The sequence below is a fragment of the Vollenhovia emeryi genome, unplaced genomic scaffold (genome assembly GCF_000949405.1).
Source record: "Vollenhovia emeryi isolate VEMERY1.0 unplaced genomic scaffold, V.emery_V1.0 DF939206.1, whole genome shotgun sequence".
NCBI classification, from domain to species: Eukaryota; Metazoa; Arthropoda; class Insecta; order Hymenoptera; family Formicidae; genus Vollenhovia; species Vollenhovia emeryi.
The window spans coordinates 467,415-479,029 of record NW_011967160.1 but is presented as its reverse complement, the minus strand read 5'-3'; the positions used below and the strand labels follow the sequence as shown (position 1 = coordinate 479,029).

Genomic DNA, 11,615 nt, shown 5'->3' with positions numbered 1-11,615 from the left:
GGCTCTTGCCATTGGCTCCATGCCGGATCCCGGGCGAAGGGACCAATGGTAGGTGAGGAAACAGAGATCCTAACCTCTCCGCGATTCGTGCCGTTCGTGTGTTCACCGAGCGCGACGGCCGACGTTGGACTCGGCGCGCTCGTTTCTCTCGCCGGAGCGTTGCCTAGTCGGGTTTCACCACGTCCCGTTAAATCCACCCGCCACCGTCCGTAGCTGCATCAGGTACGAATACTAATTAATACGAACAACTTTTGTCCGAAACATTTTTTTATTTGCCATTAATACTTGGTGAGATATTCGCGAGAGAAAATTTATAACTTTTTTAAAAACGCCTTGTAATCCCCGAGGGGAAACAATTCATTCATTCATTTTACAAATTTTGCTTTTTTAATTTTTTTAGCTACAGCAGGCTTCTCTTTTATCTTTCTCACCTTATTTTTCACTTTGTTTTTCACAGGTTCTTTTACGTTTTCACTTTTATCCGTCTTAAATTTTTCTTCCATTTCTATTGCTTTCTCCAATGCATCACCCTTAAATATCCCATCTGTGGGATTAAATGCATACGAGAATTCTGGTTTAGTTGCTTGTCGTACCTTTTTTTTCTCCACTCTGTTTGTATGCTGAAGGACGATCCAAAAGTGATGGAATTACTCTTACAGGAAATATCTCATAACTTCGATAATGAGAGGACCGATTTGCGGATGCCGGCGCGCGAAAATATTCAAAAATACAAAAGGAAAATAAAGCACGCTACAACCGCAAAAGAAAGGAACCTAAAAGATTCCGCGAGGGAGATTTAGTAGTCATTAAGAGAACACAACGGGGACCGGCCTCAAATTCGCTTCACAATATCTCGGACCATATGAAATAATTAGAGTTCTTCGGGGTGACCGCTACGTGGTACGTAAAATAGGGGAACATGAAGGGCCGGCTCAGACCTCGACAACGGTGGATTGTTTGAAGCCGTGGTTCGATTATGATAGCGATGACGTACATAACGAAGAGTCTGATAACTGTATAGGACCCGTCAGTAACGTATTGAAATTTACTTGTAATCAAACATTCGGGGCGAATGTCGATGCAGGATGGCCGAGTGTAGGGATTGGGTTTAGCGCGTTGCCTGGCAAGTGCGAGAGGTCGTGTCTGTTGACACCGTGCGAGCGATCGGGCTGACGAGGAGGCGAGCGAGCACAAGAAACACGATAGATAATTGTAACGACCTAACGAGTGAACTCGCGGATGTGTGATCGACGCGACAATCTTTTGTGACTAATAAATCGAACACTTGTATACAGTAATAGTTGAACATTTATTAAGACTACACTTTTTACATATACTTATTAGCAGCTTTCTTCAAGGATTGCCGAAACTGAAAGTTTTTAAATAATAAGAGATACAATATTTTACAGATACTAATGAAACCAAGTCAATCATAGTGTACGCATCAAATACAAAATATAGGGTGCGTTCCGTTTCACGCATGATGTGCATAATGCATAATTTATCCTTCTTTAACATTTGACGAGTAACAAGGATAAATGACGCATCGTGCGCATCACGCGAGAAACGGAACGCACCCATAATGTTGTGTTACCTTAGCAGGGGAAATATAATGGGGATTATCCCACAAGGTGTCACTGCCGAAACTCCCACCGAATATCTTGACCGGATTCAAGACGAACCTCGGGCCAATTTCGGTCAATGCGCCGTCCTCCGTTAAGATTTGGAAATTTCGAAACCATATCCTGTTGTCCAGAATAGTAAACGTGTATAAATGATCGATGAACGGCTGGCTTTTAGGATGGTGATTTGGCACACTAAAGATCTGCGTCAGCAATTCCTTCAGAAGAATGTAGTGCGCGTGAGTGGTAAAATTTTCATCAAACGACAGTAACGGCCGAGAGCCCCTCAAGCAGTTTCCTGTCATCTTCAACTCTTCCATTGTATGAACTGCAAAGAGTCAAATAATTATTATACAATGTTCTCTAAAATCTATACATATTGCATTAACAATAGTGTAAATAATAATTACTATTCTCTACAAGAAACTTTGCGCTCGCGCCAGTGGGCACATTGGCGAGCCACACGTAAAGATCTCGCTTCATCCGGCCTTCGAACAGGACAGCCTTGTTGCAGTGCTTCATCTCGCACATCTCGTTCACCACTTGCAGGTTCTTGCTGCGTTCCATCTTGCACTCCGCACGGTGATGCGGCATCAGTTTTCTCAGGTCCTCCATGAGATGTCGATGCCTGTGGTTGATACCTCGAGTCGCAAACACCAGCACCCGTTGTCTGTTGATCCATTTCACCTGCGCGAGGAAATCATCGTTTAAATCTTGCTTTTCACTGTTAGACAAATCCGTCAAACAAATCTATAACAAGCGGTAACAAAGAGACAAGCCCTAATTGTTCCTTCGAATCTTTAACTCGACGGGTCTCATTGAACACGTTGCTCGAAAAGAACCTCTCGATGTATCTTCTAAAACATATTTCTGTTCGTTTAAACTCAAGCCTGGTCTACAATGTGCTCTTTGCGCCTAGGAACAGTCTATTATGTGGTCAATATGTTTAAAAAATTTGTGAGTTTATAAATTGTACAGTATACATACAATTGTCGATAATTGCTTAAGCGTTTTAATCTGTTTATATAAAATGGAATGTTTCTAGATGAGAACAATTGTGGATTAGGTTCAACACTCGACAATGCTGAAGTTACATGGAGTAATAACTGGAGGTGACATTTTGATGTTATCTTTATACGCAAAATGTCGCAGGTGCCCCAGGAACGTTTTTAATGTTATTTCTTGACATCTTGGAGTCTCCAACTTCGTTTTAACACGTTTTTAAAACGCGAAATGACCCTCAACACGAAAAATAGCATTCAAGCAACATCAATGTTGTGTCTTAAACCATAGAGACTTATGTTTAAGACTAGTTTTTGGTTTACTTCTTTTTAGACACGTTGCTGCTTTTATAGCCTGAAAACGATGTGTAATTTCAGTAATTTGTTCCTTAATAAATGTCGAAAATTGTTCTATCGAAACACTGAGACCCGGTTTTCCCAACGTTGCTTGGCTTTATGGTTAGCTCGATTCGTTCTTTGCCTCTTTCTGAGGTAACAGTTGGAGAGAGACGGAGAGCGAATTAAACTTGTAAGTTTAAAGTTAAGCGACGTTGGTGAAACCGGGCCCCAAGTCGTCTCATTGAAGCCCTGCACGCTTCCGGTCACGGCATTATCAAAGACATTGTGAAAGTAATGTAAAATCCGGCGAAACGAAACGCAAGAGGTATTAAAAAATAACACGAAAATAACGCAAGATCTGGAAAAGCAAAACGCAAAGCAATGCCAGAAAATAACATGAAAATTTCACAGCTCTAGTAGTAACATTTAGGTTATTCGCATACCTTTTTAGCGGCAGGTTCGTCCGACGTAACCTCCTCCACCTCGTCTTCCTTCTGCTTCAGTTTCTTCTTCGCCATTCTAAGAACAAACGAGAAGTAAGAATAAACGCGACAATAGTTTTCTATGGTTTCCTAACCGCACGAGAGAGCGAGGGTTACCCGAAACAACACGTGTTCGCGCTGCTACGCCACGACACGAAATGGGTTAACTGCTCGACGATGCCCGAAGGCCATTGGCTCTTGCCGTTGGCTCCACGCCGGATCCCGGGCGAAGGGACCAATGGTAGGTGAGGAAACAGAGATCCTAACCTCTCCGCGATTCGTGCCAGTGATGCCGTTCGGGAACGTTTACCCGTATGCTGCCGCGATGGTGGGGGTTGGAGAGGGGATAGTCGGACTATCGTCTGCGCGCGCACGCTCGCACACAAGCAACACATATTTACGACGTGTTGTTTGTGTGCGAGCGTGCGGGCGCTGAGACGGACTATCCCCTCTCTAACCCCCACCATCGCGGCAGCATACGGGTAAACGTTCCCGAATGTTCCCGAACGGCATCACTGCTACAGGGACTCTAGAACAGACCAGACGCCATTTTGCGTCAACCCTTGCCAGAGCCAGACTCTTACTACAGGGACTCTAGGCGGACTAATCTCGCCTCGTCGGATATTTATCTGCACGGCTGTTAAAATTGATCGCAAGTGCGGACGAGCGGGTTCAGACTGAACCGGGTGATCGTGGACGTTGAAAGTTTGAGGTTAGTAGAGCCGCCCCGTCGCCGACCGTCGAGTTAACGTTACTCGGTTGAATCCTAACCTGCCTCTCGCTCGTTGTTAGCTTGACCTCAAATGAACGAGTAAGAACACATGATCCTGACGTGTCTGCGCGCTTTAAACGCCGCTCTTACCTCTCTGTTAACGTCACCAGTTGCTCGTCGACTTTACTAACGTCGATCGCGTCGCGGTCGCGCGTGACAAAATTGTCGACTCTGATTCGGTTTGCGCTGGAAATTTCGAGGGATACGAGGGGCAAGTTCGTGCGCCGAAAACGACGCAACGATAACGGAAGTCGAGGCGAAATTTCTCACAGAGATTCACGAGGTATCGCTTAGCGCGTGTTGCGTGTATCTTGGAAGAAACGCGGCGAGAGCGTAAACCAAACGAGGGTGTTACGTTAACGCGGAAACTAAGCCCGCGAATACAAGTTAATGAAGGTGTCTCGTTGAATTTCAGGTAAAGCCCTCGCGTGGCTGACGAGCTGGGCGCTGGGCCAGGCCGCGCTACGCCAGACCGGTGAGTTCCCACAAAATATCGCTTGGTAGCACGGCGGGCACTCAGCCAACTAACCATGTTTGCTCTAGCATCTCTCAGGGCCACCTATTCAGACTCGGAGGGCGAGGAAGACGAGCGCCTGCAGGAGAATTCGAACACTCCCCAGGGGGCCACCCTGCATAATGGCGGTGTGGCGATACCACCGGAACCGCCGGGCCAATGTCCCGGCGAGCTGCAGGACAAGATCGCGAGGCTCTATAAGAAAATTGAGAGCGACGGGCTGGACATGAACATGCTCATCCAGCAGCGGAAGGAGTTCCGCAATCCATCAATTTACGAAAGACTCATTAAATTTTGCAGTATTGACGAGCTGGGCACCAACTACCCACCGGACAGGTTTGACCCGGTAAAATGGAGGAAGGACTCGTATTACGAGGAGCTCGCCCTCGTGCAGAGGGCGCGGAAAGCGGAGATCGAGATCGTGTCCGGCACGGCGAAGCGGAAAAGGTGGGACCAAGTGGCGACCGGCGGTGCCGCCGCCGCGACCGTCAAACCCACGGTGCTTCTCTCACAGCCTACCCTCACTACTATCACGTCGTCCAGCGCCAAATCCACCGTTTTATCGACGACCATCGGCTCGCTGCCGAAAAAGAGATTGTAACATATTGTAAGGGGTTTACCAAGAATAAACTTTCTAATGTAACACAGGCTCTATTTTAATACTCGATACCGTTACACTGGTTTTATACAAAGGCTCTCGGGAAAGCACCGCGCGCTATCCCTTCACGACGGAGAGTGCTCCGATTTTCGCGATCGGGGAGCACGTGCGCTCGCTCCGCGGGTTCGCACCAGGGGGTGGACACTCCCATGTATTTTTCTTGGACCGTTGTGTCGCCATCTGGGCTATACAGCATACATTCGGAACTAAAATCGATGTGACATGTATCGATATATATCGATATATATTAATATATAGCTATAGCTCAAACGTGTGCTTCGTACTTTCCATTTAAAAGTAAAATAAGGACAAAAATGATTATTGAAACAAGAAACATTGAGAATTTTGCTTGCAAACAAAACAATTAATATATTTCAATAATGAAGCAAAATTTTCTGTTTCTTGTTCCAATAATCATTTCTGCTGTAAGATACTATATATATTTTCTAGAATAAAAGAACACAAATGTTTTTATAAACATATAAATATATATTTTTTCATTATACATAGAGATACATTATACATTACACATACACCATATACATATCATAATACATATATATTATCTGTGTAATGAAAGCATTATCTGTATAATGCTTTCATTACACAGATAGTTTGACTCAGTTCTACGTTGCAAGGCACAAAACTATTACGATGAATCCCGATTGCTAAAGTAGGTGGAGTCGCGTCACAACGCAGTATTCGTGATGATAGCATACTGTACCTTCGGATAGATTACGTCGCTGAAAAAACCGCGTCTCCTCCTGCCGCGCGTTATTTCTAAACTGTTGACGATTGATTTCGTGTTAGCGCCAGTGAACTCTATACATACTGGAATGAGTGATCTATAGTTTTGGCTGTTGCCGAGAGAGAGGTGCGTTGGGTGAATCCTTGTCTCCTTCTAGTACTACCTGATTGGATAATCGCATATAAGTGACGCCCTTCTTCTCGTCATTTATATGCAACTATCCAATCAGGTAGTACTAGAAGGAGACAAGGATTCACCCAAACGCACCTCTCTCTCGGCAACAGCCAAAACTATAGATCACTCATTCCAGTATGTATAGAGTTCACTGGTTAGCGCAGAGCTACACGTGTAGAGCCACACGTGTATAGAGCTACACGATTCGGTCGCCGCCGACTCGTTTCTGTTGCTAGACGCCGCGGGATTGGAGGACGATGCTTCCGGCATATCCATGGGGTCGGTGCCACGGTCGATCTTCAAAGAGAATCGAAATATTCTTTACGCACGCTTGCTAGAGGGAAAACAAATTCTGATGGAGTTGCGAATAATGGCATAGCTCACCGTATCTCTGTTTCTTGAAACGTCAAAGTAATGTCTAACTACGAGCGTCACGTATTGATCGACGAGATCTCTGTAGCATAGATTTATTCTCCTCTCCGGATCTCGCGAACTGTTCCCACGTCCACGTTCTAACCTCTCGTCCACGCCGTTACGCCGACCCACACGCGGTTGGACGCGCTCGTTTCTCTCGCCGGAGCGTTGCCTGGTCGGGTTTCACCACGTCCCGTTAAATCCACCCGCCGCCGTCCGCAGCTGCAACAGGTAGGAATACCGGCGCAAGTCGCGTACGTCGTGGAACGATTGATAAACAATGGACCAGTCGTTTCTTAGGTTAGGTGATGGGTAGGCAGTGCTGCGTGCTGGGCTGCTCCACGGGGGTGGGTCTACCCTCCCACACGTTTCCCAAGAACCTCGTCATGATGGACAAGTGGAGGAAGGCGGTTTACTCCGAGAGGATACGTGACCTGCCCGACGAGCAGTTGAGAAAGTGCGTCGTCTGCTACAAGCACTTCGCCGACACCGACTACGAGGCGATGTACAGACTGCGAAGGTTGAAACCCGGCGTCGTGCCGTCCTTGTATCTGCCGCGCGACGATGGCGACGAAGCGAACAACAATCGCGACGGCGAGGCGGCCGATAACAATAACGTTGAGGCCGCTGCGAGGGAATCGGAGGACAGGACGGTGGATGCGAGCGCGGCGGATCAAGTCGAGGAGATCGAAATAATAGAAATAATAGAGGAGAGGCCGGTCGAGGTCAAGGAAGAGTTGCAAAGTGCTCCGGTGAACGATGACACCCCGGCAAGTAAAGATCCCTTAGAATCGGAGCCTGTCCCGTCGGAAAATTCGACGCCCAGCCTGTCGGACCTGCACAATTTGGTGCGCGGAAAGCACTTTCACAAGTTTACGCCGAAAATGTGGAAGCTGTACAAGTTGTCGTGCATATTGAAGAGGAAGCGGGAGGTCGTTGCAATGAGGCAGCTGACGTTTCGCGAGCGTATAAAGCAGGCCAAGAAGCAAATCGTCGCCATAGACAAGCTGCTGTCCTCGTTGACGCCCGATCAGCAAACGTTCCTTCAAACGCTGATAAAAGCGTCCAAGTGCGCCCCCAAGGTACGCAAGCGGACTGTACTATAGTAACTTGTAGCAGGCTAAGACTGAACTTGTAACGGGTTGATCTGATTTTATCTGCAGGACAGACACTTCACGCTAGACGAGAAGATCGCCGCTCTGTCCATCATGAAACAATCCAGCAAATGTTATCAGTACCTGGCGCAGGTTTTCGATCTGCCTAGCGTGCAAACGTTGCGGTCTATACTTCAGAGAGTCAACATTCATCCGGGGCCGATTAACTTTATAAATCGACACCTGAGGAAGCAAGTGAAATTGATGAAGGAGAGGGACAAGGTGTGCCTTCTGATGTGGGACGAGATGTCGTTGCAGCTCCACGTGGACTACGACACGAAGAAGAGGCACATTGTCGGCTTCGAGGACTTTGGCACCAAGAGGCGAGCGCAGTTCGCCGATCACGCTCTGATTTTTATGGTGCGCGGCATACAAAGCGGATGGAAGTACCCGCTGGCGTATTACTTCTGCGACGGCGCGACGCAGACCGGGCAGCTCGTCCAGTGGATCAGAGATATCGCTAGAATTATAATCGACAGCGGATTGTACCTGGTCGCCTTTATGTGCAATGACGGGAAGCGGAATCTCGCGGCGATAAATACACTCAAGTTAGAATCGGCGAGGCTCAAGTCGAGACGGGGGCAGCTATGTTGTAAGTGCGCGCTTCGTGAAATGATTATTGCCTGTGAAGATTGCAACTACATTTATTATGTAATTTATTCAAGATCTTATTATACAGGGTGTCTCATTTTTAACGATCCACGCAAATATCTCCAAAAATATGAAAGATACGGAAGAACGTTTCAAAGAAAAGTTGTTTGGTTCCAACGGGGACATAAGAAGGTGCCATTGACCTTGGAGAGTCATTTGAAAGTCACGTGGTCTTCAATTTTTTAAATGGAATCCCCTATTGTTTATTGTACTATCTTATTCTACTAATTAATACGAACAACTTTTGTCCGAAACATTTTTTGATTTGCCAAATACCTGTTGAGATATTCGAGAGAAAATTTATAACTTTTTCAATGGTTAGCTTATGATATCTCGATAACTGTTTGTCGGAGGGAAAAGTAGTACAGGACTTTTTTTTACTTTGATTTGGTCTCAGGAATATGCTGTTGCAATAGTGTTCCAATTATTGAAAAGCATTGGCACCATCTTATGTCCTTCAAACCAAACTAACTTTCGTTTGAAACGTTTTTTCCCGCATCTTTCATATTTTTGGAGATATTTGCGTGGGTCGTTTAAAATGAGACACCCTGTATATATATTTTGTTACTTTTTTTGTCAAGTATAACAGCCGGTGTCCCGTGTGTTTCTTTAGACGGTTACATAACGATAAAAAGGCAAGACATAATCCCGCTGTACGATCCGCCGCATCTCATCAAGGGGATATACAACAATTTGTTAAATAACGATCTCGAGTTCGACCACGAGGAAGGGGAAGAGCGCAAGTTTGCGTCGTGGGACATCATCGAAAAGGCGTATCACATGGACCTGACTCACAGCATATATCGGCTCATGCCGAAAATCACCGCGGAGCATATAATAAGAAGTAAAGTGAAGAAAAAGAAAGTGAAGAACGCCGCGCAGGTCTTGAGTATGACGGTGGGCAGGTTCATACTCCACCACACCAAATTAGAAGGTGTGCGTTTATGCGAATTCAGTATTAGGGCCTGACGTAGCTAGATAATTTATTACCTTCAGCCAAGAAGTGGACTTGGTTTACAATATGCTCTTAATTCATTCATTCTTGCATACTTATTTCCATCCTCCCTATTTTCATCCTTGTATGTTGCGACCAGTATTTCTAATTGCTTTATAATTTGAAACCTAAACTTAACAATTCTAAGCTTGGCATTATTCTATGTTAAATTTTTGTACTTGCACTTGTATGGATCTTATATTCCTTATTTATACTTTATTAGTCTTATATTGATCTTATATATTCTTTATTATATTCTTTACATTGCTTCCTCTTTCTCCTCCTCTTTCTCTCCTTTTTCTCTCTTTAAACTTCGTAACCTGCTTTCTCTTTCCATCCATAGCTTCCTTGTAGTATTTCCTTTTACCATATCTAATTTATCGCTCCATATCTTATTCCTTATTTCTTTATTATATGCTTGTATTGCAAAAAAAACCACATTTTCTTTCTTTTGCTTCTAGCCAGTATTTATTATATCTTTCCAGATTACCGCATCTCAAATTCATTAATGCTCTAAGAACCTGACGTAATTGTCATATACTTAATCATGTGATTGTCAGGCGCCGCGGGCTCGATTCTTGAATTCATTCGAAAGAGAAACGTGAGATTCCTGGTCTCATAGAAAAGTTGGAAGTCAAAGATTAGTTAAAAACCATGCGAATAGCCAATCCACCTGCAGCTTGTCTGTAAGGGCATTATATTCGCATACGTTTCCTCGAATGCGTTCAAGAATCGCGTCTCAGTCTTTCTTATGCGTTCTTTCGCAGGCCACGTGAATACGATCTACGGGCCGTTGAGGATGCCGGAAAAGAAGGGACGGGACACGGCGGATATAATACTTTTCTTCGACCGGCTGTTCGACTCCATGAACGGGCACACGTTGAAGCCGGAGAAGTCCTTGAGGGTCGCCATTTCGCACAACAGTTCACACTTCCCGTTTTGGGAGAGGGCGGTGAGGAGGCTGCAGAGAATGCGGTTCGTCGATCGGGAGAGCAAAGTTCGACTGAGGGACTCGAGTGTCTTGAAAAATTGGATCTCCACCGTCCGGGGATTGCGCAAACTGTGGACGGTTTTGAAGACGTACGAATTCAAGTGCCTGAAGCCGAGAATCTTGAACCAGGATTGCCTGCGACACTTCTTCGGCCAGATCAGGTCCTTCGGCACGAGGAAAAGCAATCCCACGTGCATGGAGTTTGAGAGTTCCTTCAAGACGCTGCTGATCAACAATCTGACGGCGCCTCGTACCGTGGAGAACAGCAGCGAGAATAAAATAGACGGACCGTTGTTGTTCACGTTGAAGGACTTTGTCTGCAAGATGGAGGGCAGGTGCGACGACAACTCGACAGCGGGCGATCCGCGAACGTTGGACCTGGAGCGGCCTTTGGGTGGGACACGCGAACACCAGGACGTCTGCAACGCCGTCGCGGCGAAGATCCTGCACGATTCGCGCGTCGAGGGCTGCGACACGTGTAAGAATCTCCTGACGGACGTCACGAAATCCGAATTAGTTAGCAGTAATGATCTGACGAGGGTGCTCAATGAGGCCGACGGTATATTAAAACGGATAATGAGCAGCGTGTGTTACGCGCATCACACGGCGGTGATGTTAGAGACCGAATTGTACACGCATATAGATCTACGCTGGTTGAATTGTCCATGGCACAACGCTCCGCTCAAGGTACTCTTGGTGTCGTTCGCGGTCACGTCTTATATCGAGAGGTGGTGCAATGATATAAATGACATTCTAACGCAGAAAGAGCACGACGATGCGTCGTGAAATAGACAGCGTGAATGTGCCTGGGTAAGATACAAAATCAAAGGCCGTGGATTTACTATAATAAAGTATAATTTTTATATTTTGCCTCGTGTCCTTGATTACGCTATCTTGATGGGCATCTTTCCCAGAGACCCGTGCCTCGATCAAGTTTAAATTTTAATCAGGAACTCGCGTCTTGTCTCTCGATCATTAGCCTTCTTCTCCTTCATTGTAAAAAGGAAGAAGAAAAACGCGTATTGAAGCGTTTGCAGCTTCAAGTGGAGACCGCAGCTTTTATCCCCTCGATCAAGATTAAATTTAAATCAGGAAGTCGCA

At 45.8% G+C, this 11,615-nt stretch overlaps 2 protein-coding genes and 1 long non-coding RNA gene across 6 annotated transcripts; 2 read left to right on the top strand and 1 right to left on the bottom strand.

Annotated features, from left to right (window-relative positions):
* Positions 1-6: 6 nt before the first annotated feature.
* On the top strand, positions 7-1,296 carry LOC105561506. The gene is made up of 2 exons (XR_001008912.1): positions 7-222; positions 660-1,296. It is a non-coding gene; the product is annotated as an uncharacterized LOC105561506 (long non-coding RNA).
* Positions 1,291-5,537, bottom strand: LOC105561507 (ribosome biogenesis protein BRX1 homolog). Of its 4 annotated transcripts, none has more exons than XM_012011549.1 (5): positions 5,351-5,537; positions 3,406-3,481; positions 2,033-2,309; positions 1,595-1,950; positions 1,291-1,369 (listed from the first exon to the last, which is right to left on the bottom strand). In XM_012011549.1, the coding sequence occupies exons 2-5, from the start codon at positions 3,478-3,480 to the stop codon at positions 1,328-1,330; spliced, it is 750 nt and encodes a 249-aa protein (XP_011866939.1). In that variant the 5' UTR covers position 3,481; positions 5,351-5,537; the 3' UTR covers positions 1,291-1,327. The 4 variants fall into 4 exon arrangements, with proteins under 4 accessions (XP_011866939.1, XP_011866941.1, XP_011866938.1 ...); XM_012011551.1 differs by lacking the exon at positions 5,351-5,537 and adding an exon at positions 4,307-4,475; XM_012011548.1 differs by lacking the exon at positions 5,351-5,537 and adding an exon at positions 3,562-3,854.
* Positions 4,266-5,378, top strand: LOC105561524 (SAP30-binding protein-like). The gene is made up of 3 exons (XM_012011577.1): positions 4,266-4,278; positions 4,632-4,691; positions 4,760-5,378. Exons 1-3 carry the CDS (start codon positions 4,266-4,268, stop codon positions 5,329-5,331), a joined length of 645 nt encoding a protein of 214 aa, XP_011866967.1. The 3' UTR covers positions 5,332-5,378.
* Positions 5,538-11,615: the final 6,078 nt, after the last annotated feature.

Bases quoted from the DNA above. Each gene is read 5' to 3' on its own strand.
- LOC105561507 (XM_012011548.1), bottom strand. From the start codon at position 3,839: ATGTGTTGCTTGTGTGCGAGCGTGCGCGCGCAGACGATAGTCCGACTA. The intron at 3,482-3,561 runs GTAACCCTCGCT...GTTTGTTCTTAG, and splicing joins GCGAACACGTGTTGTTTCGG to AATGGCGAAGAAGAAACTGA. The intron at 1,951-2,032 runs GTAATTATTATT...GACTCTTTGCAG, and splicing joins AAAGTTTCTTGTAGAGAATA to TTCATACAATGGAAGAGTTG.
- LOC105561524 (XM_012011577.1), top strand. The intron at 4,692-4,759 runs GTGAGTTCCCAC...TGTTTGCTCTAG, and splicing joins GGCCGCGCTACGCCAGACCG to CATCTCTCAGGGCCACCTAT.